Here is a 27,772-nt window from a genome sequence, read left to right as displayed (position 1 = left end):
TTTTGTAGTGGGTCCTAGTAAATTTGAACAAATAAAAAATGTTTAGAATTTATTGGTTTCTATAATAATTATTTAAAAACATTGTAGCATTAATTTTTAATTAATTGATTATATAAAATTTTATATTAGACAATACAAAGCCATATACATAGATAGATACTTTTTTTCTTTCTTTCCCTCACTTTATTCACTCTATCTTTGTTCCTTAAATTAATATTTAGCAAGGATTAGTTAAATCAAACCATGTGCTAGCTACCTGGCAAATGATAATAACACATTTGATTTCATTGTCATTCTGTCTGAAAAAAATCTGAATCATAGGAAAGAAAAATAAAATAAAATATCCAAACTTTGGGACGACTTAAATAAATTATACTAAAATACATAAACCAAGTCTGTATAATTTTATTAACGTCTAATACTTCTAAGATTCAAAATTAGTTGCTGGTATTCTTGTACTTTTTTAAAATCTAAACTACTCTTTAATGGCTGGCGGCTGTTGATTAATTTTACAGTAATATTTGCCACTCTGAGTGTTACTTTATGTTATCTTCTGATTTTTTTTTTAAAATATTTTAACAAATATATTAAGTTAAGAATGATCCCAACAGGGTTACTAGTTACTGCCATAGAATAGAAATGAAGGATGGGCTTACAAACACGATATCGTGCACTTTCATTTGAAGAAGTTGCAAGGGTCCTTAGGGTTTCACTGTCTCTGCTAAAGCAAAAGTAAAATGGCTTGGTTAAAGCATCTATTTTGCCCGAAATTACAATGCAAAGAGGGTTCCCAAGAGTTCCATGTGTATTTACAGTGTTGGAATAAGAATTCATGACCAAAGTACAGTACATGATGCAATGATAAACCATAAGGCTACAACCACTATACTTGGTTTCCAATTGGGTACATTGTATGAATTATGCACTGAAACCGCTGCGCAGAGAACTCCAGGGAGTTGCAGGAATACTGACGCATGCTTGTGCTGAGGCCTCGGCCATTTGCTCTTTCCGTATTCCAGCATTGCAGAGGTTTGCAAAGGACCTCATATGTTTCATCCCATACTGAGACAGGGATCCACAATGTGTCTCAAAAGTCCTAACCTGAATCAACAGTAGATTAAGGCACAGCTTTGTCAGATATCAAAAGTTTTACTTCAATCAACAAACAAATGCTGATTTATACTTTATAGTTCAAATCCAACATCAATTATTCCAAGGCAAAACACTGCCGGAGACCCTGCTGCCATCTCATACAACTATGTGAACTGGAAAATTAATACCAAACAGAAAAGCAATGATTCAATCATAGACGGATTCGAGCATGCACACTTCTTAAATTGTAGCACCCCTGCCCCTAATTTTTTTACTTGTTATTGTAGGTGGGGTGGACCACCTATCGTTGATGTCTTTTTTTTTTTTTTGCCAAATCAATGGCTACAGAATAAAGGTGCATGTGAGAAAGGGTCTAATACAATCAAACACAACAAAGTGAATCAAGGGAACGGTACCAGTGTTTTAAGGCAGTCCCAGTCATCAACAAGTGGTTGTCCAGCAGGTCTAACACTGCTAAGCAGTTCTGGACCCTCTTCAATGCCAAATAACAGCTTTCCAATAAGTGTCACGCTGTCGTCTATATGCATTCTGTGAGACATTGCTTCTAGAATTTGTTTCTGAGCTACAGATTTCCTAGAAGAACCCAAAGGAGCTTTGCGGAACTGGAAAAACAAAAAGGAGGTAAAGAAGATAGAATATAATTAGAAAAAATAAAGGCTTACCGTAGGAAATGACATCAGAGATATACCCCCTCCCTCTCCCATCTTCTTTTCTTGTAGTGTTATCATTAAAGCCAAATTACCAATATTTCAAGGAATGAAAACTACTAGCCACTCACTCGTGTAACATAAAGGCACGGGATTCACACAACTTTTCCATATTTTATCCAAGAAACAAGTTTAAAGATTTCTCATCTAGCTAGTTAAAGTTTTGGTGCATCTACATATTTGTTGGTGGAAATCCTATGGCACAGTTGGTACAAGGAATGGGCTAATAGCCACTACTAGTCTAAAGCTTGGCAGCTCCAATTACGAATGGGATGTTACTCAATTGTTTGGAACATGAAATGAATGTGGAGTGAAATCAATGGGATCACAACTCCATTTAATAATATCTGCCATGTATGAATATATGTCTACCCGTGTGAGGATTGACTCAATAAAAATCTGTTCAAAGATTCCTATATTGTCTAACACACCATCCAGTCTTAGTAGCATGTCTAGTCTTCTGTGATGTTTGCTAAGACTGAAGCATCTTATACTGGTGACCAGACGTGAGCGTCTTGTGCTGATGTTTGTGACCAGACGTGGGTAGTAATGTTAGTTAGGTGGAATTTATCTATAAATAGGGACCTTTTGTCATCATTTGCAACATGTAACTGTCAGTTAATGTTGTTACAAACTGTTAACAGAAACAGTGAGTTCACTAAGAAAAAAATTTCAAGTTGTAATTTGTGTTCATGGTTAATTTTATTGTGGATATCAGTTGAAGTTCGCTACTACTTCATGTTCCTTGTGTGATCTTTTACCTCCTTCAAGCTCCTTCTACGAAATTCTATTGTGGTTAATTCTGTCATCAAATATTGTTTACCTGGTAGACGCTAGTGAACATGAGCGTGTTGATCACAAAAACCCTTCAGATTTAAATTTTGGGGGAAAAATCATGAAGATATGGTTAAGCAATTATCTAACAAAATAAATAACAATAAACTAATTTTCAAACGTATGATACCTTATCCCAGAAATGGACGAGATCTGCATCACGTTGGTTGACTGCTTTTGAAGGTGGCACCAATGAGTTTTTCTCCAGAAAAGGAAAATTATCATTAGCAGGATTTGTACCCAAATATGAGGAGAGATTGTTCTTGCTAAGCCCAATGTCACCAAACTGCATCACGTGGGAACCATAGGCTGAATTTCCATTAATTGTCCTTTGTTTCACCTGTGAGCATAGCAGTCAGACAACTGAAACATATCTACTAGCTTCTCCGACCCATCAAATTTTTAGACAACTTTTGTGATATATTCAAGCAACAAAGGTATCAAATAACTTTCAGCTAGTATAAGTTGATTACATAACAGAACTAAGTAAGAAACGGGATCTTACCAATTCAAATTGTTGATGTAATGTTTCTGTTCGCAAATTGTGAATGTCACTGTTCAAAAAAGGTAGAGGGAAAAAGACCAGTCAATAAAAGACCTTACAAAATTAGTTATTAGAATACATAATCTTCCAAAAAGAAAAAAAAGTTATCAAGGGGCATGGAACAAAACTTCTTTCACATAAAAAAGGGTTTGCCAGAGTACAAAATAAGAGGCAAATACACGTATGCAGTAGCATGTATATATCACAGCAGTCATAGGCCTCAACAAGGTCTTGGAAATTTCCCGGGTAAAAGGTATTGCATCCAATATATCTTATGGATGGTTCCAATATAATTATATAATCATTTGAGATTTGGAGAAATGAATAACACTAGTTTATATGATTTTTTGACACGCTCTTATAGTCATACCTGTCTTCCATCCAAGCAACACTGTACAGGTCGCCGAGGCAGGTTTCATATTCAGGGGGGGACTAGGATTCTCCCCGGGACAATATGTTCCCCAACTGCTTTCTTCTGCATTTGCTGCTGTTGTTGCATAGATATTTAGACCTTCAGGAAGAAGACCTTCAAAGATACTCCCAGATTCACATGCCTCTAGATAAAATACCTGCAGCAACATTGCATAAATCATAAATAGAATTAGTAACTAGTAGCAATTGATACAAATATTAAGTAAGTCATAACTAGTAGCAACTTACTAGGCTTTTATAAGTTCCAGAAGCATGTTTTTTCTTTAAGACTTCGATCAGATCGGACGCATACATGTATGGACTAGTAGGCATCCCTGAAATCCATCCCCAGTACCCCACCCCCAAGGAAAAATACCATATAAGAAATAGAAACGGGCAGGTATTTAGCATGATGAAACACTTTGATGTATAAAAAAGAATCAAAAAACAAAATTATAATAGAAGAATCAACACCAATAAACAATATTGTGTACTAAAATGATCACGGACAAAAAAGGATAACAGGACATTGACAGTAAAGACCATATACTCCACTCTTCCGACCAATATTTCTTTTCGGGCGGGGAATGCAGCTTCCTCTGGTTTCATTTTTTACCCTTCAAGTTACCCAAACAAGGAAGAAAAAATAAACAAAGAAATAAACAGAAAGCACTTTATCAGAACATTTTGAAATGCTACTGTTGTTCGAAAAAGGGAGAAAGTTGCATCAGACATGATAAATTGTTTAGTATAGCCATACGATGAGTGTATATGTCTTACTGAAATCAACCCACAAACATGTTGCACTGTTCCTCTATGCTGCATAATACAACGTCTCCTCTTTAAAAAAAAAAATCCAAATTAAGCACTTGAGACAATCTTAAGAATCGGAAATATCCATAAAACTGGTATGAATTTTGAAATATTGCATCTAACAAAAACCAACATTTCAGAGTTCAAAGTTTTCAGTTTATTGTGCTTAGCTTGACAGCTATAGAGACTTTTAGCAAGGCAAGTATAGAAGTTCCACTTCGTAGAAACCATATTATAGGTGATGCTAAAATTCCCTATGACTATTACATTCAATTCGAAATCAAGCAACGTCACAAAAGCAACCCAGCAAAAAAACACAGGAATTACATTTGCCATTAATAAGTCGCAATACAAGAAGGCTCATATTAAAACATAAACAGAGCAAGATTTTCATAACAAAGCTTCTATGAAAGGTTTAGAACTACCAACCTAACACTCCTGGACCGCCATGATCAGAATAGTATATAAATATATGATCATTGGGACCACTATCGACAACCTTCCCGCTGCCACCGGTAAGAGCTGATTTATTTCCAAGTATAGCAGCAAAAAAATTGTTAACAGTGACATCTTCACCTACGTAATCCTGCCACAACAAGGTCCTTGTTAGGAATCTTCAAAACTCAAATTGGGAACAGGATATGGGATGCCAAAGTAAGATAACATACCTTCGGGACTCCCTTGTAAACATCATTTCCGTGAGGGCTGTTAATAATGACTCCAGGCCGTGGGTTCTCTTCATTGAAAGCAATGTCATCATACATAAATACCACAATATTTTCTTCTTTCAGACCACCTTTCCTCAGCAGTTGATACGCATGGCAAACATCAGACTGATGAAATGACAAATTTCGTCGGTTATCTCCAAATTAAAAAAAAAAAAAAAAAACATACAAAGAAGAGTTTAATTCTATCTAGTACAAAAAATGCACACTTCAGTAAATCAGACATCAATGTAAACATGATTTTAAGGTAGTTATTATAAAAGTCAACAAACTTAAATATGATGGTCCATAATCTGATGACACTATGGAGATGCTTTATACTGTAAGTGCGGGCAATTTTTTACTCTACAAATGATAAATTGTTCCAGGCTTTTATACCACCATGATTAGGTTCTTCAAAAAATCAAAACTCAAGAGTCACAAGTCATAACCAAGAAGTAGGAAGGAAAACCACTTAGAATCAATCACGCGAATTATAAAATATACACCTACACAGCTGAGAGAGTTCATGACTGAATTTAAAAATTAAAAAAAAAAAAAGTTAATTAAGATGGACTAAATTTGCTGTCCTACCAAACAAACATAGAAGACAGGGAAAGAATTAAAAAGCGAAGAGTGGGAAAGAAGAAAAAGAGTGACCTGGTGTCTGTAATTCCAGTAGCCATTGGATCCGGCAATTAAAACGGCCCATCTCGTGCCCTCATCGTTCTCATCGGCAGCAGGTGCTTGGAAGAACCTGGAAGTTTCGGAGGGCAATCGGAGAATCTCGTCGCGGCCACCGGAGACGAGGGCGATGAGGGTGGCGATGAGAAAAATGATCGGAAAACGATCCATGATGGGCGTTGAATTGAAGAAAGGTGTAGGTTGGAAAGAAAAAATGATGACGAAGCCAACCAAGCAACCCTTTAATTATAATTTCAGATTAATTTAATTCAGGGAAGACAAAGACTAAGTTGCGTTGGGTGGGTTGCGTTGCGTGGCGTTGGAGGTTTCCCTCCCTTTCCGGTTATAACTTACACTTTCAGAATCCGAATTCTCTTTTTATGGTGACCCCATCATTTTCCATAAATTATAAACGAAAACTTATTTTCCATATATACATTAAAACCTTCTTACGAGAAACCATATTATTCATTTTTATTTAGATGCTTTAAAAATATTAATAAATGAATAATTATTTAAAATTTGATTTTATAAATTTATATTTAAAAACAAATTTATTTAAATTTTCACTTTCGATTTTTTAACTACTTACGCGTAACACACTACAAATTACTAAATTTTGACAACAGTAGAAAGTATTTCCGGAAAAAAATATGCAACAGATTTTTCTAAGCACAAATTGTGTTCCTATATAATTATGTTGCTTGATGTTCATAATGCTTTGTCCCTACACTTTGTTTTATGATCATAATCCTTTCTTCCTTCACTTTGTTTCATGTGTAAAATAAAATAATATAAAGAAATTGTCGCAGTTAACATAATTGTTTTATCAATATTTATGTATAACATTATGAAGATTTTTTTTTATGTACGTGTTTTATTTTCAATTTTATCGTTTAAATTGTTATTTTAACTAAAATAATTATTTTTAAATGATGGTTAACTTAAATTTATTTATTTTTAGATTCAAATAAATATTTTACCATTTTATCATTCAAATTTATTTATTTTTAAGTTCAAATTAATATTTTACTGTTTTATCATTTAAAATCACTATTTATTCAAATTCAGTTATTTTTTACAAATTAAATTAATTATTTATAATAAAAAATTACTCACATTGTTTTCACTAATATTTGAAGATATTTTTTTATTTGAAAATATTTTTCATAATAATTGTTTTAGAAATAATTATTTTATATTTTTTTGGAGTAGATTTCAAAAATATTTTTCAGTTCGGAAATATTAATATTTTTTTAACATCTAATCCGAAATATAAAAAAAAAGGTCAAAATGAGTATAACGGACTGTACTTCGATATCCAAAAATATTTTGCTGATCCGGTGTTTTGGAATCCACAAATCTAATACTCAACCTCTTCTAGCATCATTTTCTTTTTTCTCTACGTAATTCCTTTACCTAAACCATTTTTCGTATGTTTTTATTTATTAGGTTTAAATGTTTTTTGTCCTTCATTTTTAGTAAAAAATAAAATTAGTTTTTTTTTTAATTTTAATTCAATTTAGGCTTTTAAACTCTAGAAAAATTAAATTTAGTCCTTTTAACTAAATTATTTTTGTTAAATTTATTTGATATTTCAATTGATTACATTATTTAACACATTTCTACATTTTAATTTTAGTCGAGAAACATGTTGAAACGTCAAATAAATTAAAAAAAAAATTAAATAATTAAATTCACACATCTAAAAATATGAAGATCAATTTGGTTTAAAATTTTTAATATAAACTAATTTTAATTTTTACTAAAAATAAATGGATAAAAACATATTTAATTTTATTTATTTAGATGTTATGTCTGACTTAACTTCTTGAAAAACTTTTCGACATCAAAAAAATGGAGAAGGCACACATATGGGTTAGAAAGTTGGTGTATTTATTTGCATGTTATGTCTAACTTAACTATTTTATGAAGTTTTCAACAACACAAAATATGGAGGGAGTTGCACAAACGGACAGGAAAAGTGGTGGAAAATCATGTTTTAGAGATGGAGAAATGTGCGATGTGTTGTTGTAAATTGTATGAAAGAAAAGAAAAGGAAAAATGGTGAGTTGGAGAAGGTGATTTGGAGATGAAGGAGATGCACTCGTGGAATAAGAAAAAAAAATAATGATATTTTAATTTTTTTCCATTCACATTTAATTTATTATTTTAATTATTATTAGATCATTATATTATATTATTAAAAAAATAAAAAATTTAATGATAATTAAAATATTAAATTAAAAATTGATAAAAATATGAGTTAAAATATTATTATAAAAGAAAAATAATAATTGGAATTTTTAATATTATTTAATTGATAGGTAAAATGGAGATTAAAGATTTTATGGGGTGCAGGAAGAAACAAAAGGATACAGGAATAGCATCCATTGTCAATAATGAATCAGGACTTTAAAAAACAAACAAAGTTAAGGAAAAGACCTTTGGGTTGTTATGATGAAATATCATCGTCACATATATATATATATATATATATATATATATATATATATATATATATATATATATATATATATATATTTATCTATTTATCATTTTTTGGAAAATAATTGTTAGGGATGAGAATTGACTGTTTTGGATCGAATTAAGATATAACCTGACAAATCCATTATACTCCAAATTTAATGTTTTGAAGTTTATATTCGACTATTTAATTTATTGATCAGATTCAGGTTTTTGGATTATAGGTTAGTATAGTTGGATTTTTCTAATTGAAGATTTATATTGAATTATTTTTTTAATTAAAAAGTTTTTTTGAATAAATAATATAAATATAGTTTATTTTTAACTAATATATATAGGAATGTTCCATTTTTGTGTTCACAATTTTACTTTTAATTTTATACTTCGCTAAATAAATGTTTTTTAAAATTCAAATAATTATTTTACTATTTTTACCTTTTAAGGTATCGTATTGGTAGATTTAAGTGTTTCGGTCATTTAATTATTATTTTAAATTAATTACTTTAAAACTAAAATAAGTTATCTACAAAAATAAATTAATAAATATTTAAAATAAAATTTAAAAGATTAATTTTATTTTTTTAAAATTAAAAAAAGGTAAACACACGTAGCATAAATGTTTTCATTAGTAAATATATGGTTAAAATACCTTTCTTTTCTCAATTTTTGTAAAATCCATCATATTTTTATTTTTGTGGTCATAATTTTAGTCAATTTTGTTCAATTTAGTTATTTTTTGCTGTAATGTAATTTACATCATTTACGTCATTTTTAATTTTCTTTATTTTTTAAATATTCGCATACAAATTCAGTTGTGTGTCAATCTCAGAGTCAATGATTTATTCAATATAGTTCCTATGTTTGTTATTTTTATTCAATTTAATCTCAATTTTATTTAAAATTGAGCAATTTTGTTCTCTCGAACTTGAGATCAAATTTAATTTTTATAAGAATTATCTTTTTTTTATCCAAATCCACTTTCCAATTTTACCCTTGAAATAAAAGTTTTTTAATTAAAAATAATTATATTATTAATTTTTCTTTTTAAGTAATTGTTTTTCACATTTCACCATTTTTTCAAGTATAATAATACCTACAAAATAAATAAAAACTATTGACATTGAAATCATAAAAATTATTTATATTTAATAATTTTATATTTATAAATATAATAATAATAATATTTGTTTTATTATCCTTAAAAAACAAACATGCACAACAACAACGTGTTTTCACTAGATTTAATAATAATAATTATTATGGATTATGATTTTGTATTACTTATCACTTAATTTTTATAAAATTATATCATATTAAAATTTAAATTTAAAATATTAATAAATTTATAAATATTAAAATACAAATTCGAATTGCATCAGATATCCATGCAATTTCAACCTATTATCCTGGTCTACCATAATTATCCATTTTATTTTATCAAATTGAATTTTACCAAAAAATTAGAGTATCAAATTAGTAATTATATATTTTTTAAAAATTCAGGTATAAAATTGAAGTCTATTTAATATTAGTATTTAATTAAATTGAGTTCATCTTAAATTAATATTATACATCTATAACAATATATAAAGAGAATTCTCTCTTTTGTGTCCATATTTTAAAATACTAATTTTATCATTTAAAATATAATTATTTATAAAAATTTTAAAAATTGACCATTATTTTTACAAACTTTTTTATAAAATGGTCTATCTATGCTCTTCTCTTTTTTTCTATTTATCAACCGTTATTTTCTCATATTTTCTGATATATTTGACTTTATTTTTAATAAATATAATTTTATTTTATATACTATAACTTAATAACATTATATTATCATGATTTTGGTGTCCAATTTTTTTTTTAGTTTTATCTCTCAAGTGATTTTTTTTATTTAACTATTTTTATTTTAAACTTAACTATTTTTTAAAATCAAATAAATAAAAAATATCTACAAAATAAATAAAAATTATCTATAATTAAATTAAATTGTAAAAAATATTTATATTTATTTTTATAATTATAATTTTTTTATTTTTTGTTATAAAAAAACACAGTCTAATAAAGAGATCTCCCCTTACAACCATTTTATAATTGTTGTTTCAATCAGTTATCTCTAATAAAAAAATTATGCGATAATATTTTTTATCTTGAAAAGAAAAATACTAAAGACGCATGTATTTTCACTTATTAAAGAAAATGAGAAAATCTTTGCTGCATGAAACTTTTCTTAAAGTAAATAATGAAAGAGAATGAGAAAACTTTTACATCATACACGTATTATATTAATATTTAATTTTACCAAACATACATAAGTAATTTTATTGAAATTAATAATATTTTTTCGTGCTACAATAAATTATTAAGGGAGATGGAGAAAATCTTTACGAGATAAATGTATTATATTAACATTATTTAATTCTTACTATGTTATCTAAAACTTAACTAATGTTGGTTCAGAATTATTTTTAAATATTGAGTTATCATTTTATAGTTTTTTAAAATTATTTTTTGACTTTTTCTAAAGTTTCAAAGTAAAAGGAAAAAAAAAGTTCATCATAGGCTCGAAAATTTTATCTTTTTTGTCGAATTTCTACATGATATAGATATATCATAATGTCTTTTAGTTACTAAGTATAATTAGTTTTTTTTTCTTTTATCTTTATTTGTAAGAATTAATATTTTGTATTTTTTTTTATCTTTGTCATTACTTTCTTTTTTATTTTGAAAACTTGATTTTGTTTTTTCATATTTTGTTAAACTTGTGAATGTAGAAAATAAAGTTCGTCTTCTTTATTATTTTGAAGCCTTGATTTTGTTTTTTCATGTTTTGTTAAACTTGTGAATGTAGAAAATAGAGTTCGTCTTCGCTATTGATCAAGTCTTTCATTATGTTTGTTGTGTCTTTTAAGGTTTAGAAAAATACTCTTTCCCACTAAAAGATTACACAATTAATGAATAAAATTTTATTTTTGAAAAAAAGAATATAATGACAAATTTTAAAACTTTTATTATTAATAGATATTTTTTGATAAATTAAAATTTTTATTGTTAATAATATCTTCGTCGATAAATTTTATAGTTAAATTTCGTTGATAATTTATAATATTTATTATTGATATATATATTTTTGCTCGTAATGATCCATCATTAAAAATATATTAACGTTTTCATTTTGGATTTTAATTATTTAATTGCAAAATTCGTGATTGAATGCGTCGGTAAATGATTTTTTTTTTAAATTGCATCTTGTAAGAATTTAAGGGTAAAAGTCATTGTTGTTTTGAAAATTTTATGAGTAAATTCATTGGTAAATATATATATATTTTTAAAATACATGAATAAATTATCCGTAGAATACACACCAAATTTCTTGTTAAATCCCACTAAAATAAGAAGAAAAAAATAAATCTTTTTTATTTAACAATATTTTATAATAGTTTTATGAAAAGTGGTTTATATATTATATACACTACATTAGAATTGAATTATCATACAAGATGCATATATTATTATTTGTATTTCAATTTTTGTTACATAAATGATAACGGTAAGACGTGATTCATTAATTTTGAACTTAATTTTTTAATAATTATAAAATTTAAAATATTAAAAACATGTAAAATAATATTTTTTTTAAATCCCTATTAATAATATATGTTTTATGTATAAAAATTTCACCATTCTCACATCACATACTAGTATAAAAATGGAGACCCTTTCTTTTTCTTCAAAACTCTGAATTTCAAGAGTGGTAGTTCTCACTCGAGACTGCGGCAGTTTTCTTCTCCGCTCGCTCACATAGAAGGATTACGCATCGTTCTTTCGGGTTTGGTTTTTCACTGCCCTGCAGTGCCAAGGTAACCAACATCCAATCTTTTCGATTCTATCTGTCCACTGTGTTGCGTCTGTACCCGTAGTGCAATTGTGCTTATCTGTGGTTTAACTTCAAATAGTTTTCTTAATCGCTCTATTTGGAACAAATGTACGCACCGTTAGGGTTTTTATGTGTATTGTTTTTCTCTGTTTAATCAAAATTGGACTCAATGTTCGTAGACTATTTTTCATTTTTTTCCCTCTCCAATCATGTGTTAACATACCATCTTCATCTTCGTTTTATATCCCTGTTATTTTTTTTTTGTTTATAATTTTGTGTCTGGTTTTTGTATTTGAGATTAGAGTTCTCGTGATAATGTTTTGTGCGTTCATGATAATTGACAATTGATAATGTTTCTGAATACAGGTTAGCTGTTTGCTATGGAGAACGGGGATAACATTCTGGATGTCATATACGAGGAGGGTGACTTGGATGATATGGATGGCGATGTTGACATGGCTGATGTCGAAGAAGGGGAGTTGGTGGAGCCAGATTCCAAAAATGTTTTGGGACAAAGCAGTGCCGGAGATGTCAATGAAGCAAATGAAGAAACTCTCAGTAAGAACCGCAGGCGCAGAGCCAACAAGAAGAAGAATAAGAAGAAGAGGAAGGGTTCAGGATCTAATGCCACGGACATAGACAGGTCCAACTTTCTGCCCTTTAGAGTTTTGAAAGGCATTGTCATGTTGGCTAAAATATGATTCACTCACTAAAATTTAGTTCAAGTATGTTTTACCTCATAACTTTTAATGTGTAGTAGAATGTCGTTTAATATATCATTGAACTTGGATCCCTTATTCACAAATGTCCTGAATAAATGACAGCAGAACCAGAAAAAAAAAAAAAACTGTTCCAATTCACCCCATAGTCCCATATCCAACTTTTGCTCCAAGTTCTTTGCATAAGTATCAAATCATCAGCTCAACAACAATTGGAACACGCAGTTCCAAGCCCTTCAGCCTTGCACTTTTGGCTGTTTTTCTTTGTTTCCTCACACCTCGGCCATAAGTTTTGTTTTTTCTCTTTCATGTATTGTTTATGAATACCTTTGTAACCCAATACAGTTTCGAATCCTAATAATAAGGATGGTTGGATTCATAATATTTTCTAGTTTATGATTGTGTTTTGCTTTAGTAACTATTCCTCTTTTATTCAAATCATGCAAGTTCTATTACCGAACATAGAAAAGTATATGCTGTTTGTTGGTGTAGCCCCAAAGTCACTGCCAATGACATAACTCAGTTGCCTCCATGACCCATTGCAATTTTTAATTCTAATACTAAGTATTCAATAATTATGTATTTGCTTCTTCCTTTTTATATGGTTGGAAAATGCAGTATTGTTCACTGCTCATTTGTTATCTTAACCTTAACCTATATTGTATTTGAATCCTCAACCCGGTATGGATCTAATATATAAAGTTGTTTTTCTGTTTGTCCCTTTAATTTTTTTACCAGCCTTTCTGTCCTAGCATTGAATTTCTAACAATTTGTCTGTTTTTCAGATTTGTGTTAGATACGTGTCGACGACTGAAAGAGAAAAAGTCTTACATGGTATACACTGCTGTGGGCTGCCTTGGGATCTCTGCATTAAGCGATCTTGTCAATGAGGTATTGAAACCCTGTTATATACTCAATTTTGGTTTAATAAGCCAGCTTACTGTGTTTGTTATTATAGCTGTCAGATTTTGTGTGAAATACCATGGCCAATTGGAAATTAGAAATAGTTTAAGAACCACCTAGCAACAATGCATAGTATGAGTTGAATAACATTGATATTTGATAATATTGTTTAATAACTGCTATGATAGTTATTGTACAGGTTCTGTACCATTCCAACGATTTACTCCTGACTCCATTAGTTGCACTGGAGTTTGCTGTCTCTGTTCAATAATTTCTTACCCTTGTTTCTTGTCTTAGTTCCTACTAGTTGTTTCTGTCATTTGGACAATGATTTCACATTGTCTGAATTCTTATTTTAGCTAATTATATATAGGTTTTTGTTGGTAAGGTTGATTGTCTATGGTGGTGTTAGTTTTACTGGGATTACTTCGAGGTACAGCTGCACAGTAGTGATTATTTTTTACAGTTTGTCTTATTATACCAGCTACTTCTGGTTCTAATTTTCCAAATGTGGTTGGGTTCAAATGGTCCTATGCCTACTTTCTGAATACACTCGATTTTGGCTTCAGTCACTACCTTTAATGGCCTTCTCTCTTGATTTCCCATTGGTTTGCGCTTTGCATTTCTTTGAAATAAATTTGTATTTATGTTATGTGAATTCATTTCTTCTACAAGAATATGGATATGGTTGGGAGGAGACATAATTTGCTCACCTGTGTTGGGGCTAAGGTCCTAAAAGATTTGGGTCAGCCTTGAGCTGGTTATTCTTATCCACTCTTTCAAGCACCATATAGCTATTCATATTCTCTGATGTGTGCAATTTTGTCCCTAACCTTGCAGATTTTCCTTCCAGATGCTAGTTTGCTCCTTCCAACTCTCTACTTGAGCTTCGATGTTCCTGGCTGAACCACTTCATTATTTGCTATTTGTGAAGGTTGATGTCAATATTTGTTGCTTCATATTGTCAGTTATGCATATATGGAGAACGTTTTCTCCTTTTGGTCCCATTAAGAATTTATTAAGCATGTGCTGGTGAAAAGGAAGCTAATGGTTCTCTAGGGCTCATTTGTTAAGCTTTAAAAAATTGATTCTATGATACAATTTTTTGTCTAGAAACTACTCGGCTTCTAGAAGAAAAAAGGCACAAAAATGACTAAAGAAGTGTTTACATTATAAACATTTTTTTCTTTAAAGAAAAAGCACAAACAAACTGGGCATATGTCATTTTTGTCCACTTCATTGTGGCAACTTACAATTTCAAAGCCAAATTGAATCTCTTTTTCAATGTACTGCTTATTATCGTGATTATTATTTGATTTTGGCATGACCTCTTTCAACGTTCTTTTCTTTTTTAGTTAAGTTGTATGGCCGAATAGCTAACAGATCAGGAACTGTTGATGGTAAACTTAAGATTTAACATTAAATATGCCAGGTACTGTAAGGAATTTTTTGTTATGTCTAGACAGGAAAATCGTGCTCTGTTAGTTTATATTTTAAACGGATTTACCATAACACCTAATTGTGTATTAATCACGCTGAAGGTTGCATTTAACTGCTGATCTAGCATTTTGTTGGAAAATCGTTTGCTTCCTGAAATCTGCTGCTTTACGCTGCAAGGATTTTTGCACTACCATAGCACTATCAAGTAAAGGGACTAGGTGCTTCTTTATTGTAATTTTGTAATATTATAACCAATCATTGTATCAGTTACTCTCTATTTCTTCGTTTTCTATTTGATGTAATTTCTTCTTTTTCTATTTGGTGTAATGGCTTCAGAGTTGTGTTTCGGTTTACCTGCAAATTTTATTCCTCTAGGACCGTTATCAGTTTCTGAACGAACTGGTTCAGAATCTAGAGGAAATCAGGGTTTTTCAATAAGCCTGAAATCCCAGTTGCTGTGCCAATGTGTGGTAGCTGCTGTAGGCTAGGATTAGAAGATACAAATGAATGATTTCCTGGGATATTTGAGAAACTGGACTCAATCCGGTCTTAAAGAATAAAGAATAGCTGCCTTTGTTTCAGTCCTTGCCTCTCCTTCATGCCAAAGATAGGACTTCCCTCAATTTTTGCCTCATCTTTGTAATCTATAAAGAGATTTTCAACTTGCCATTGATGCAATCCTTACCATTATGATTCTTGATCTCAGGAAATTCACTTTTTCTTTTTGTTTTTTGATTATGTGGGTAATGTTGTTGGGCTTCGCCCGGTTCTTGTAGCTTTATTCTTTTGTTTTCCTTGGTCCTTGTTTTGTTCTCAGACTCTTTTCTGTTATCTTTTCTTGCACCCAAGGTTCGTCATCTTCATTTTTGTTTTACTTAGCTCCCCGTGATTTTGCAGTTCTGGCATACCGATGCAATTGATTATAATCACACTTGGGTTTGAACTTTTTGTGTAGCATCTTTAAGTCATCCACCAGGCTGCATTCTGTGCAATTTCTCTGTTAGCTACCATTTGATAGCTTCTCTTCCTTTGCATGTTCCTGTGGCTTTAAATTACTGTTCTGTCTAGGTCAGCAACTAGTAAGCCTTTTCTCCATCAGATGTTGGAATCATCTTCAAGATTTAATACACAGCCGCACAATCAAAGCTCTGATTCCAGTTGATAGAACTGGTTTAGCATAATCTATGATGTGGCATAGGGTAGGGTTAGAGGATGCAAAACCCACCATTTTCTTGGATATTCAAGATCAGGACTCTTCACTTTGTCAAGAAGTCTAATCCTCTCTGAAATATTAAGATGATTTCTCTCTCAAATCCCAATCTCCTCTTTTTTGCAATATATGATGTTTGTTTTGTACTATCTCAGCCGGCCCAACTAACTAATTCCTTCACTAGGACACTTAACCAACTACTAATAGGTATCTATCGGTTTACCTCTACCTGTATCACCCAAATCCTCTTTTTTGTTTTTTTAATGATTTATGAACCTTTCAAATGATTTCAATATCTTGAATTCACCTTAAACCAACATATGGAAGGAGTTGTTGGAAATATATTGTGGGACTAAATTTAAGTAAAAAAATACTAAGGAGCAAAAGTACAATTAAACCTTATATTCTATTACATGTGTTTTGTGCTTTGCATGGAATCACAGTAATATCAACTATTTTCATATTGTGTATTAACTACACTTGTACCCTTCAATTTCTACTGAGAGTACCATTTTCGTTCTTTTTTGTTAATTTATAATCTGCCCCAATTTTCTAATTGATACGTTGTAAACTAGTATAATGATGTGGGGAAGTTACAGGTGGATGCAATACAGGCTTGTGGCGGCCAGAGAACAGCTGATGGTAGACGATTCCGGACAGGGGGTGGCATATTGTGGAGCATCTTAAAAGTTAGGGAACCGAAGGTCTTTAAAGAGATAATGAAAAAAACAAAGGAGTTTGAGGTGTGTGACTTTTTAACCTTTCATAATTTTGTTATTCTTTTGTTAATTTCTAATCTGGGCAAGCTGTCTAGTTGATACAATCTTTTCAAAAGATAAAAGGTATTGTTCCCGTTTATCCAGCGACAATGAATTTTTTCTTTTTTAGGGGGGTAGTATCATCTGACAATTTGCCTAAATGTGGTTTCTCACTACAATAAAGTTTCTTTTATTTAATCACCGCGAGTTTTTTGTAAGAAGGGGTTCTTTTTCCATCCAACTAAAGTAAGGAAGGGCCTCATTGTTTTAAAGGTTTGCCTTTGATTTCTGAAGTGTGTATGGTATTGGTATGGCGTTAATAAGCATGTAAGGTTAAGAAAGTTATGGTTAGCATTTTTTGACTTGGATCTCTTAAAACTGTAATTTGTAGTTTACTTAAGTGTGAAATGGTAACTGGTGAGAAAATCGAGTTGACACTGACAGACATGATTACACACTGATTTACCGAGATCCCACAAGGATGAAGCCTTGCGATGTTTCTTCTTGAAATATGTACCCGTGGATGTTAGAGGCATACTTTGTTCAATTATATCCTCAGATTCTGTAATATGGACAGGTTTTCTGCTCCAGCAACTTCAATTCAACTTCAATTAACCTTAATGGAAAAGAACAAATCCCCACTATGCAAAGAAAATTTGGTTATCAGCTCCAATGCCTCTGGTTCTGAGATGAGGGCATTGCTGAAATTTGTTTGCGCTTAATGGTATTCTGTTTTTTGGTATAATTTGTGATTGAGATTTTTGAAACATAAAGCAAAAAATTTGGGCCAAATTTGTGATCGAGATATCTATTTTAATCCGTGTTCAAACCTCTGACCAAGATTGCTGAATTGTTTGGGATTATCCCTTTCATCATTCCATCTTCTTAACTAATTATGACGAACAAATGCTTCTTGAAATTCTTCGTTGTTGTTTACTAACTGGTTCTGTTTTTGCCTTTGTGCTTCATGTTTATCGTAATGCAGAAACAATTCAAGCAGCCTAATGTGACGCAACGACCTGTGCCAAAGAAAGACGATTCTTCTCAAGGAGTGCCCTTTTCATTCTCTGGCAGGGATCAGGCCAATGTTTTGGACAGTAATTTTCATGTTTCCCAGCTGCAGAATCAACATGAGCCAGCACCTTCTGAAGAAAAACCTATATCTGTGCATGATAGGTTAAGGATACCAGTATCATATGATGATGATCTTCTGGGAGAGAATCCAGTCAATGATGCAACCTGAATCTGGAAGTAGAGTGGCCTTCATCACTTGACAAGTTTTTCTTCCCTCTCAGATGGAATTCTACGGACACATCCCTCATTTTTCCTTTGGGACTGGAGCTATACTTCATTCTCCTTCTGTTCCCTTTTCCTCTCCCTGCGGCTCTCGTTTTTGTTTTTTGGCTTGTGCAACAATTCATTATAAGGAAAAATGATGTTTATGGTAAAAACAGGGCTTTATTCATTTTGCCTTACTGCCATCTAATATATAGTTTCGCGGGCAAAAATAAAAAATAAAAAATAAAAGCCACAAAATGGAAAGAGAAAAGATATCACTGCTGGACGTATTGATCTTCCAGCTGGCCGACGTTTTCGCAAAATTTAGGTTTGTCAGCGCGTCTTTCTTTGAGTTCGAAAAGCGACTATTTCTTTTAGATTATTTATGTAGAAAAATTATAAACATACACCTATTAATCCTCATACAATTATAAGTTGTATTATTCGAAAAGTATCTTATTACACTTTTTTTAATATTATTCTTTTTCTTTCCTTTTCTCTCAATCACATAGCTTATTTTTAATTTTCTGTATAATCTGGCTGTGCAAAGGTAATACTCCTGATAATTGAGCAGACTATCACCGCCTGAAATTAGGGTTGTTAATTATCATCCGATTACACCACTCATCAAAATTTAATAGAAAAAGAAGTCATGGTGTATTAAGTGGAGTAGAAGATTATATTATAGGAGATACATGGAGATTTATAAAGTAGAAAAGAGAAACCAGAGGATGCTAACAGAGAATAACAGAAGCAGTACATCTTCTTATCAGCTTTCTATATGGCTTGTATCTGTCATCTAACTTCCCAACGAACATTCACATGGCAACTTTGTTACCAAGAAAAAAGGGCCTTATCAGGGATTTCCACTTTTGACGGGTAGAAAGTGTGGCTTCTTCTGTAGGAAGAGGCAAACGGCAGTGCAGTCATCTAACTTGGAAGAAGGATACTTGTTTTTCCATGCTAAAACTGCTGCTTCCACTACAGCCCTTGCTGCTTCATTCTCAGTGTCTGCTGCCCACACAATTGAGGAAACCTCCTTGTTGCTCAGCACATCCCACACCTAAATCACAAAAACAAAAACTCAATAAAGAAAAATCCAAACAAGCAAATTAACATGCAAAATAAAACACTTACCCCATCACTTGCAAGAACAATAAATTGATCGCTAGATGTTAGAGTGCGATGCGAAATTTCAGGGATGGCAATGATGCCATAGTCTTTGAGCATGAAATCCCCAAAAGCCCGAGACATGGCTAGACCTGGAGAGTTCTCATCTGGTAACCACACTCGCTGGATGTGTGGTTCTTCCTTCAGGGCAAATACACGCCCATTACAACCTTTTATTCGTTCTGCTTCGCCTGCATTTCACGTTATTTACTTTTCATTTTCTTTTAGGCTCACATTAATTTACTTAGCTTCAACAAGAACGGTGATATTAGCCTTACAAGGTAATCCAGGTTTCATATCCGTGGTCAATTGAATGGGCACGATTTCACCGTCAGAGATTGTCCCCAAGATTGCTCTCGAGTCACCAAGGTTAGCTATGACAAGATCTTCACCCTGTTAATTTATCCATACGCATGCTTATTACTTACTATATATTTTCCATTCTAAATACCAAAAACTGAGGCACATATGATATGATCAAAGATTCGGTTCACTTGGTTTACCTGTCTTATGACAATCACAGCCGTAGTTCCACTGCAAGAGCAATCCAGATTCTCTTGTAACTTCACCTCCTTGTCCATCACCCTGAAACCATCAAGAATGGCTTCTTTCCATTCTTGAAAATTCTTGTTTAATAGAGCTGAAGACTCGTCTTCTACTGTCTCCACATGGCTTATGCTGTTCTTTTTTTCAATATTTGCATGCACTTTTTTCTGGTCCACTATGAGTGAACACAAACGGTTGTTCACTATTTTACTCACTACGTGACCATTCCTTCCATGCCCATCAAAAACTCCACAAAACGCTGCGTTTGTCGTCCCATAAACCTAATAAAGGAAGCAGGAAGAGAAGTTACAATAAATTTCACGTGCTTCGTAGTGAGTATAGGATTCAGAAGAAAAAAAAAAATAGTCAGAGATAGTTTCATTATAACAAACATGTACCTGGCAAAGTGTTGCAGCATCTTGGTTGAGCCCTTTGGTACCTTGTTTAGAGTAAGCAGAGGATAGTCCCCTTAGAAGCTTGGTTGCTTCAAACACTAACACATTTTCATCACGAGCTTCTTCAGGCGCTCCATGAATCGCTGAAGATTCAGAGGATATGCAGATACCCATGGAGACTTTTTCTTCTGTTATTTTATTCTATTCAAAATACCAAACAAGTCTAACACTCACGAATTATAGGACCCAATATATAGCAATCATTTGCAATTTAATAAGTGAAGTTGCTTATGTGGTTCCTTGTGGGAAAGCTTAAGTTAATGTAAACTCAATAATGGACGGTTTTTTAATGCTTATTTATTCAACTGGAATGTCCCAACACTGCCTTTAAGGGACACAGTACGGCTATTATTGAAATTAACAATAATCAAATGGCTCTGACTTTCTATATATGAAATTAATATCTCTAACAACACCATCAGAGATTCTAACACTTCTGCAGAACTATTAACTCTTCTTCTATGTTACATTACTAAGAACTAACATTTTCTCCTTATGTTTCAGTTATGGACTTTTGTGAAATAAGGATCAAGTTTCCTGTATTCCTGCAATCAACTTGTTCTTAGTTCTTAGAATTATGCATGGATACATCTAGTATCTTAACCACTAATTAATTTAACTTAATAATAAATTAAAACACATGTTGAGTTAACATTTTTTTTTTGTAAGCATGGTTGAAGAAAGGAAGGATCCAATAATTAGAAATCTTATTTGAATGGAACAACATTTTAATATATTTAATTGGTATTTGACTTTCAATATGTATTAATAATGAAAACAAAGATTCAGAATAACTGTTCAGCTGCCATTACTACGTGTGTAAGATGGGTATTTTAAATTAAATAGAGATAATGTTAGGTATTTTTATTGTTAATGACTAGTATATATAATAAAGATATAATGCTGCATATTTTTATTATTAATAACCAGTGTTAACAAAAGCGTATAATTTCGAGTGTTCACATTTTTGTGAAAACTAAAAGTAAAATAGCACAACATAGAAATAGATTCACCTAAATTAGAATATATATATATATATATATATATATATATATATATATATATATATATATATATATATATATTATGTATGATTATAATTTATAACGTAGAATAAATAATATATTTAATTATAGTTATCTGAGTGTATGACTGTATTATATATAAAAAACATGCTTTAAAATAGTTAAATCTATTTGGTTGAACCTATCATCTTTTTCGCAAAAGCATTTTCTGATACATGCTTCCTAAATTAATATAAATTTACGAAGAAAAATCAATTTATCCCAAAAGACATGTCAGGCCCGGCAAATAAATTTATAAAGTAATATGATATTTGGGAATTTTTTCCATTTATAAATCTACAATTAAATTCTTATGTATAAAAGTGGATTTTTTTTTCTTTATTTTTATTTCTATCTTATAAATTTTATCTTCTTTCTTAAAATTTACTATTTTTCTAAATAAAAATTATCTACTAAATAAATAAAAATTTTCTATTATTTAAATTGTAAAAATTAATTATATATTTTTTTACTATTTTACGATTTAATCTTTAACAATATAATTAATTTTTTTCTGAAAAGTATAAAATATTAATTAAACTAAAAAGTATAAAAAAAAATTGGACCATTCCTTGATTTGTGTATCATCCTTAGCCAGGCTATATTGATCTTCTACGTATGTTCCAGTGTGATCGGTGTGGGACATAATAGGAAAATGATCTTTTGACAAAAATATTTTGACAAAGTTCACAAACTTTCCTTAAATAGAATTAAAATATATTATTTTTTTATTATTTAACTAAAATAAAATAATAAAATAATATTTTTTTACCCAAATTAATAGTTTGTCAAAAAGTTTGTAAGAAAAACTTTGTTAACATATCATTTTCCGACATAATAGGATCAAAATAAAACACCTAGTTGCTACTTAACAAAATATTAGTAATGTGTTACTGAGAAAATTTTCTCTGAATCTGTGTAATGAAGAAGAAAAGATACACAGGAACCAAGCAAGAAGTAAGTTCAATATAATTTTGAAGATAAAAAATGAATATCTAACCACTATCATCATATCTATAGCTACAGCCCTATCATGACTCTGCTCTGCAAACTCTGCACCTTACTTTTCATACGACATTGTCACATGTCTTTTCTTCAATATCAATATTAATTGAGAGTGTAAGTATAGATTAGTAATTAGAAATAATAAAATACTTTTACTATTTAAAAGTAATTTATGTTTTCTTCCTCTCTCAGTAAACATTATAATCTTATTTTTAATTTCCTCCTCTCCAAGTAATGCCCTAAGTGCTACTTCACATCAGTAGTGTACGGTGTGCAGTGTGTAGAGCAGAGTCATCATGGTTACGAATTAAAATACTTGGATCTTCTTTCATTCATCATTTCTGGGTTTCTATTCTGAGAGATGCTTCTTGTTTGCTTGCCATGGATACTCAACATTGCTTGAAGATTTCTTTTCTTCAGATTGCGCTTTTCGTTTCTTCTTCCATTTCTTGAAGATGCTCTGTCTAAGTGACTTCTGGTGACCTTAGTCATAACAGTTTAAACTAACGTAAAAAAACGCAGCCACTTTCTCACTTTCTCTTCTCAACTTTCACCACCACAGCCAACCATCGTCTCTCTCGGTAAAGCTTCCCCCACCACAACCACCATCTCTCTCATTCTTCTTCTCTCTTGTTGAACTTCTACCACAACCACCTTCTCCTTCGCTCTTCTCTCTCGGTGAAGCTTCCTTCCACCACCACAGCCACCATCCATCCACCATCACCACCCCGTTTGGTAGAGCACGACGACAGCCACTGCAGCAACGCCGAACGTAACGCAGCCACGACCTCGCGTTTTCCGACCACCGCACCCACCACAGGTTCGTGTTCGTCTCCAATTTTTCAATTTTCAATTTTGAACCCTTTCCCCAATTTCGAACCCTAATTCATCCTCAATTTTCCAATTTTCAATTTCGAACCCTTTCTCCTAATTTTGAGCCCTAATTCGCCTGCTGTTACCCTTGCTCGTTAGATTCTGTTATTTGTGTTATTGATTGCTGTGTTATTGATTTTGTTTCTGTTATTTTTGTTGATATTATATTACTGTTTTTATGGTGATTACTGCTGCCCTGTTGTTTTTGGTGACTGATTCTGGTGATTACTGCTGCCTTGTTTTTTGACTGATTCTGGTGATTACCGGTGATTATTGGTTTTTGGTTACTGCCTTGGTGATTAATGGAAACGTGGTGGAGGGGAGTTGTTCTAAGGGTGCATCTAACAACCGTAACCGGTGAAGATTGAATGAAGGACTATTTGATTGCTTGAAATGGAATTTTTAGGACTATTTATTTGGTTATGTATTTGGTTTGGAACTTTGGTTCTGTGATTAGTGATTTCTTAAGTTGCATTCGCTGCTTGTGATGACAGTGAGATGGACGAGAACCAACACCTGAATCAAAGTTTTGATTCTTCAAGTTCTACTCTTACTCATTGCAAAGATTTAGGTTGGACAATTTATCTGATTGCTCATATTGTTCTTTGATTGTTGTTGCTAGTTGTCTAATTTTCAATTTTCCTTTTAGGAACTACTGACAGCGAATGTGATAGTTCCATCAACAATTTTGATTCTAACAAGGTATGTAATTTGGTAATATTTAGGCTTGTATATCAATTTTATTCTGGATTTCGGACTTGTATGTTTTCTTCTTTGCAGCCCTACATACTGAATGGGAATGGAAGGGAGGTTTTTAAACATCTGGCATTAGCTCGTGGTACACGACCGCCATACGACCAATACACAAGTTAGAGCAACATCAACTTGTGGCATGAAATTTCAAGAAATATTTTTTACGAGAATCCATATGTCAGTAAGGCCTCGTTGCCTGACATACTTTCAGTTGTCCGGGGATATTATAATATCTATATTGCAGATCCTTCATTGAGCAGATTGATGGATATCCCTTTCAAGAACACTATTCATTTTGTGTTTGGGCATCCTGTGTTTGGGCCATTATCTGGCCGGAAAGGCCCTCTAACATTTGAAGACATGGAAGAAGTGCAAAATGCATGTTCGGAAACTTGCATCGATGGGCAGACGGAGAGGCAACCAATTTTTCCGCCCACATCAGATGTCAAGAAAATGGCAAAGTTGCGGAGGGAACTGGGTTACTCGGGGGTTTTATCAGTGCAATATGGTGAAGATCTTAAGCTTTTACCTCTAAAAGATGCACATAAGCGGTGGTTGCTCATACATCATGGTCCAACCTCTGATAAATATATAGCCATAGCAAAACAAGACCCCAAGTTTAGAAGAGATTGTCTTCTCAAGCTTTTTCATAAGGGTAAACCAAGTTCCAACTGTTCTAGGTCTTCGATTGGCTCTCAATAAAGAAGAAAATTATGAGAGTAAGTGAAGGTACGCATGTTACCATGCATTTCCTTTGCAATTTAAAATTTATTCACAACTAGTTCTAAAGCAAACTAATTTAGTGTGTACCTAGTGTAACATATCCTTTAGATGTATGTGTAGAGTTGGGGACTAATATGCTTATACAAAAGTTGAAACTCAAATATCATCAAATTAAAGTAGCTGTTCAGATTTCAAATATGCTCATCTACTTTTTGACTCCTGGATTTCTTTGACATTAAGCATTACAAAGAAGTGTAACAAGAGATACTACTTCACACCTTACAATTTCACAATTTCACCATGTTTTTAAGGCTACTAGATCAACATGGTAATTGAACTTGATAATTTTAATATCAGCAATGATTTTTCTACTTTATACTAATATAGATTGTGTTGTACGAGTAGGCTAGGTAGTTATGCTCATATTGCTGTTGTCCCGGATGCTGCTTCTCCACCTCTGTTGCAAAACACTATAAAAATTAGGAGAATTTGATTTATCCTAAAAAGTAGTGATGCTCATATTGCTTCTGTCTTGGTGCTGTCCCAGGTGCTGCTTCTCCACCTCTGCTGCCCCAACTGGCCTAGGATGCTAATGCTATTATATTGTGTGAAATGTGACAATTTCCGGTTGCTACATGTTTTTATGATCTCTTTTCTGTAATGAGAAAACTTCAATGTTCCATGTACCTGGTTTATATTTTATCTCACTTTCCTTAATTTGGCAAATTGCTTGTCCTGAAGATTGTTGTAATCATTAATTTCTTTCTAAATTTGAAGAAATGGATTTTGGTTTCATCATATATTTTCTTTTACTTACCCTTCCGTTATTTATCATACCTGTCCAAGGATGACACGCACAAATCGAGAAATGGTTCAAATTTTTCTTACAATTCTCTGTTTATCCTTGGTTGCGACTGGAAATGGGGTATACTGCAGAGTAGTTCCCAGAAACCTTGGTTTATGACATCTTTGTAAACACAGGAAGTTTTCTCTTTTTTTCTTTTCCTGCAAGAGTATGATTTCACTTCCCAAATATTTTTTCAGAATTCATATGATTATGTAATTGTGTTACGGAATATATGTGAAGAGTCTTAGACTTTATATGCAGTTCTCATGTTTTGTCTACAACCAAAACTAAGGTAGAAACAGACAAACTTGCTGATAAAATAGGTACCAAATTAGGTTGTATTCCTTACAGTTACCTTTTCAAATTTTATATCCCTTGCTTCAATGGTGGAACAAGAAGAGTAGATAAGCGCATGCAGTCAGGTATACTGCAATGAAATATCCAGCACGTTTGAGTAATATTCATTGCATCATCACAGAGTGATAAAAGAAGTTTCAGTTTTTCCTTATTTTAGAGTGAAATGGTGCACTTCGTAGCCGTACAAAATCCTATTTTCTGCTTTTGTTGTTCGAAAGGTCTCAGGTTTTCTGTTAAATCTAATGATACGAATATTGGTGATTCAAGAGGAAATTATATAGGTCTGATGTACCTCTATTCAATTGTGGGTTAAAATGGGTGAAGCGATAACTGTGTAAATTTCAAAAGTGAAAGAATTATTGGTGTATTTTCATCTGAATTTTGAGTAATTTTCGTAAAATGGCTAATAAATAAATAACGTATATAAAAAAAACATTGCGTGTTAGATTTAGTTAGACAAAGTATTTTAGCCGATACATATCGATTAGGGTTGGGCAAAAATAACTTAACCATACTGTACTATAGTTAATTGAACTATATTAAACTAAAACTAACTGAACTATTAATAGGAAAACTGAATTATACTATTTATTAGTTTAAGTTTTGAAAAACTGAACTTATAATAGTTAACTACTCACATAACTGCACTGAACTCTTTCTTTAATTTTCTAGTGCTGTAAGTGGAACCTATTCTTATTGTTGTCACTTGATTCTTATGGAAACTCAATTATCCACATGAGCCCAGTAGCCTGTAAACTATAGCATAAACTAAATATTTTTCTTTTTTCAATATTATCCAAATTTAATTTTTATATACCTAACTAAACCACAATCTCAATTACAATGGATTATCTACCACCCGAATTTAGCTATTTCTTTTCCATCAATTTGGTTTGATATACGTGAATTTTAAATGGATTTTTCTTTCTTCTAGTTTAATATTACTAAATTTTAATTGTTATATTTTGTATGAATAATATTTTTGTTTTTAAAGAAATTGATATTTGGAAATAGTAATATTCTTTCACAAATTAATTTTGTTAATACATTGTTTAACTTATATTTAATTTACTATGTTAATGTTGTGAACAATTAATTAAGTTGTCAAGAAATGACATATAGAATTATTATAGAAGAATATAAATATAAGTATACTCTAACTATAAATAAATGAATTCAGCAACAATAAAAATAAATAAGTAATAATAATATATTTTTAAAAGGTTGTTTATAAAAGAATTATCACTATTAGCGAGAATTCAAATTTATTTACAAAATAAATATAATAAAATTAATTTTTATTTGTATAAAATTAATAATACACTTATAAATATATAAGTATGTTATATATAGAAACAGAATTGTAAATATATTATGTTTTTAAGAAAAATGTAAAAATATAAATTTAAGTCATATTTTTATACTTAATTTCCGATTTAGTTTTAGTTACATAAAATAAAAATATATAAAATTATAAAAGTAAATATATTTTATTAA

General features: G+C 31.3%; 3 protein-coding genes and 1 long non-coding RNA gene across 6 annotated transcripts; 2 read left to right on the top strand and 2 right to left on the bottom strand.

Annotated features, from left to right (window-relative positions):
* Positions 1–599: 599 nt before the first annotated feature.
* Positions 600–6,155, bottom strand: LOC114163155 (vacuolar-processing enzyme-like). The gene is given in 10 exon segments (XM_028047286.1): positions 600–1,101; positions 1,509–1,715; positions 2,785–2,994; positions 3,160–3,208; positions 3,569–3,623; positions 3,626–3,767; positions 3,859–3,944; positions 4,852–5,008; positions 5,091–5,255; positions 5,787–6,155. Coding segments are annotated over 10 exon segments (1,449 nt in total). The 5' UTR covers positions 5,982–6,155; the 3' UTR covers positions 600–918.
* Positions 6,156–12,000: 5,845 nt separating this feature from the next.
* On the top strand, positions 12,001–18,669 carry LOC114163996. Its single transcript, XM_028048444.1, has 5 exons — positions 12,001–12,157; positions 12,541–12,817; positions 13,679–13,784; positions 17,046–17,189; positions 18,190–18,669. Exons 2-5 carry the CDS (start codon positions 12,555–12,557, stop codon positions 18,445–18,447), a joined length of 771 nt encoding a protein of 256 aa, XP_027904245.1. The 5' UTR covers positions 12,001–12,157; positions 12,541–12,554; the 3' UTR covers positions 18,448–18,669.
* Positions 18,670–19,115: 446 nt separating this feature from the next.
* LOC114163995 (probable protein phosphatase 2C 72) lies at positions 19,116–20,833 on the bottom strand. The gene is made up of 5 exons (XM_028048443.1): positions 20,597–20,833; positions 20,156–20,479; positions 19,931–20,045; positions 19,620–19,843; positions 19,116–19,545 (listed from the first exon to the last, which is right to left on the bottom strand). The coding sequence occupies exons 1-5, from the start codon at positions 20,765–20,767 to the stop codon at positions 19,339–19,341; spliced, it is 1,041 nt and encodes a 346-aa protein (XP_027904244.1). The 5' UTR covers positions 20,768–20,833; the 3' UTR covers positions 19,116–19,338.
* Positions 20,834–22,923: 2,090 nt separating this feature from the next.
* On the top strand, positions 22,924–25,871 carry LOC114164853. Of its 3 annotated transcripts, XR_003599606.1 has the most exons (5): positions 22,927–23,542; positions 24,090–24,166; positions 24,245–24,297; positions 24,376–25,077; positions 25,619–25,869. It is a non-coding gene; the product is annotated as an uncharacterized LOC114164853 (long non-coding RNA). The 3 variants fall into 3 exon arrangements; XR_003599607.1 differs by having other exon boundaries at positions 22,924–23,542; positions 24,245–25,067; positions 25,619–25,871; XR_003599605.1 differs by having other exon boundaries at positions 22,925–23,542; positions 24,245–25,077.
* The last annotated feature ends 1,901 nt before the right edge of the window (positions 25,872–27,772 follow it).

This window comes from Vigna unguiculata, chromosome 9 (genome assembly GCF_004118075.2).
Source record: "Vigna unguiculata cultivar IT97K-499-35 chromosome 9, ASM411807v1, whole genome shotgun sequence".
NCBI classification, from domain to species: domain Eukaryota; kingdom Viridiplantae; phylum Streptophyta; class Magnoliopsida; order Fabales; family Fabaceae; genus Vigna; species Vigna unguiculata.
Note: the sequence above shows the minus strand (reverse complement) of the source record. Positions and strands in the feature narration are given on the sequence as shown.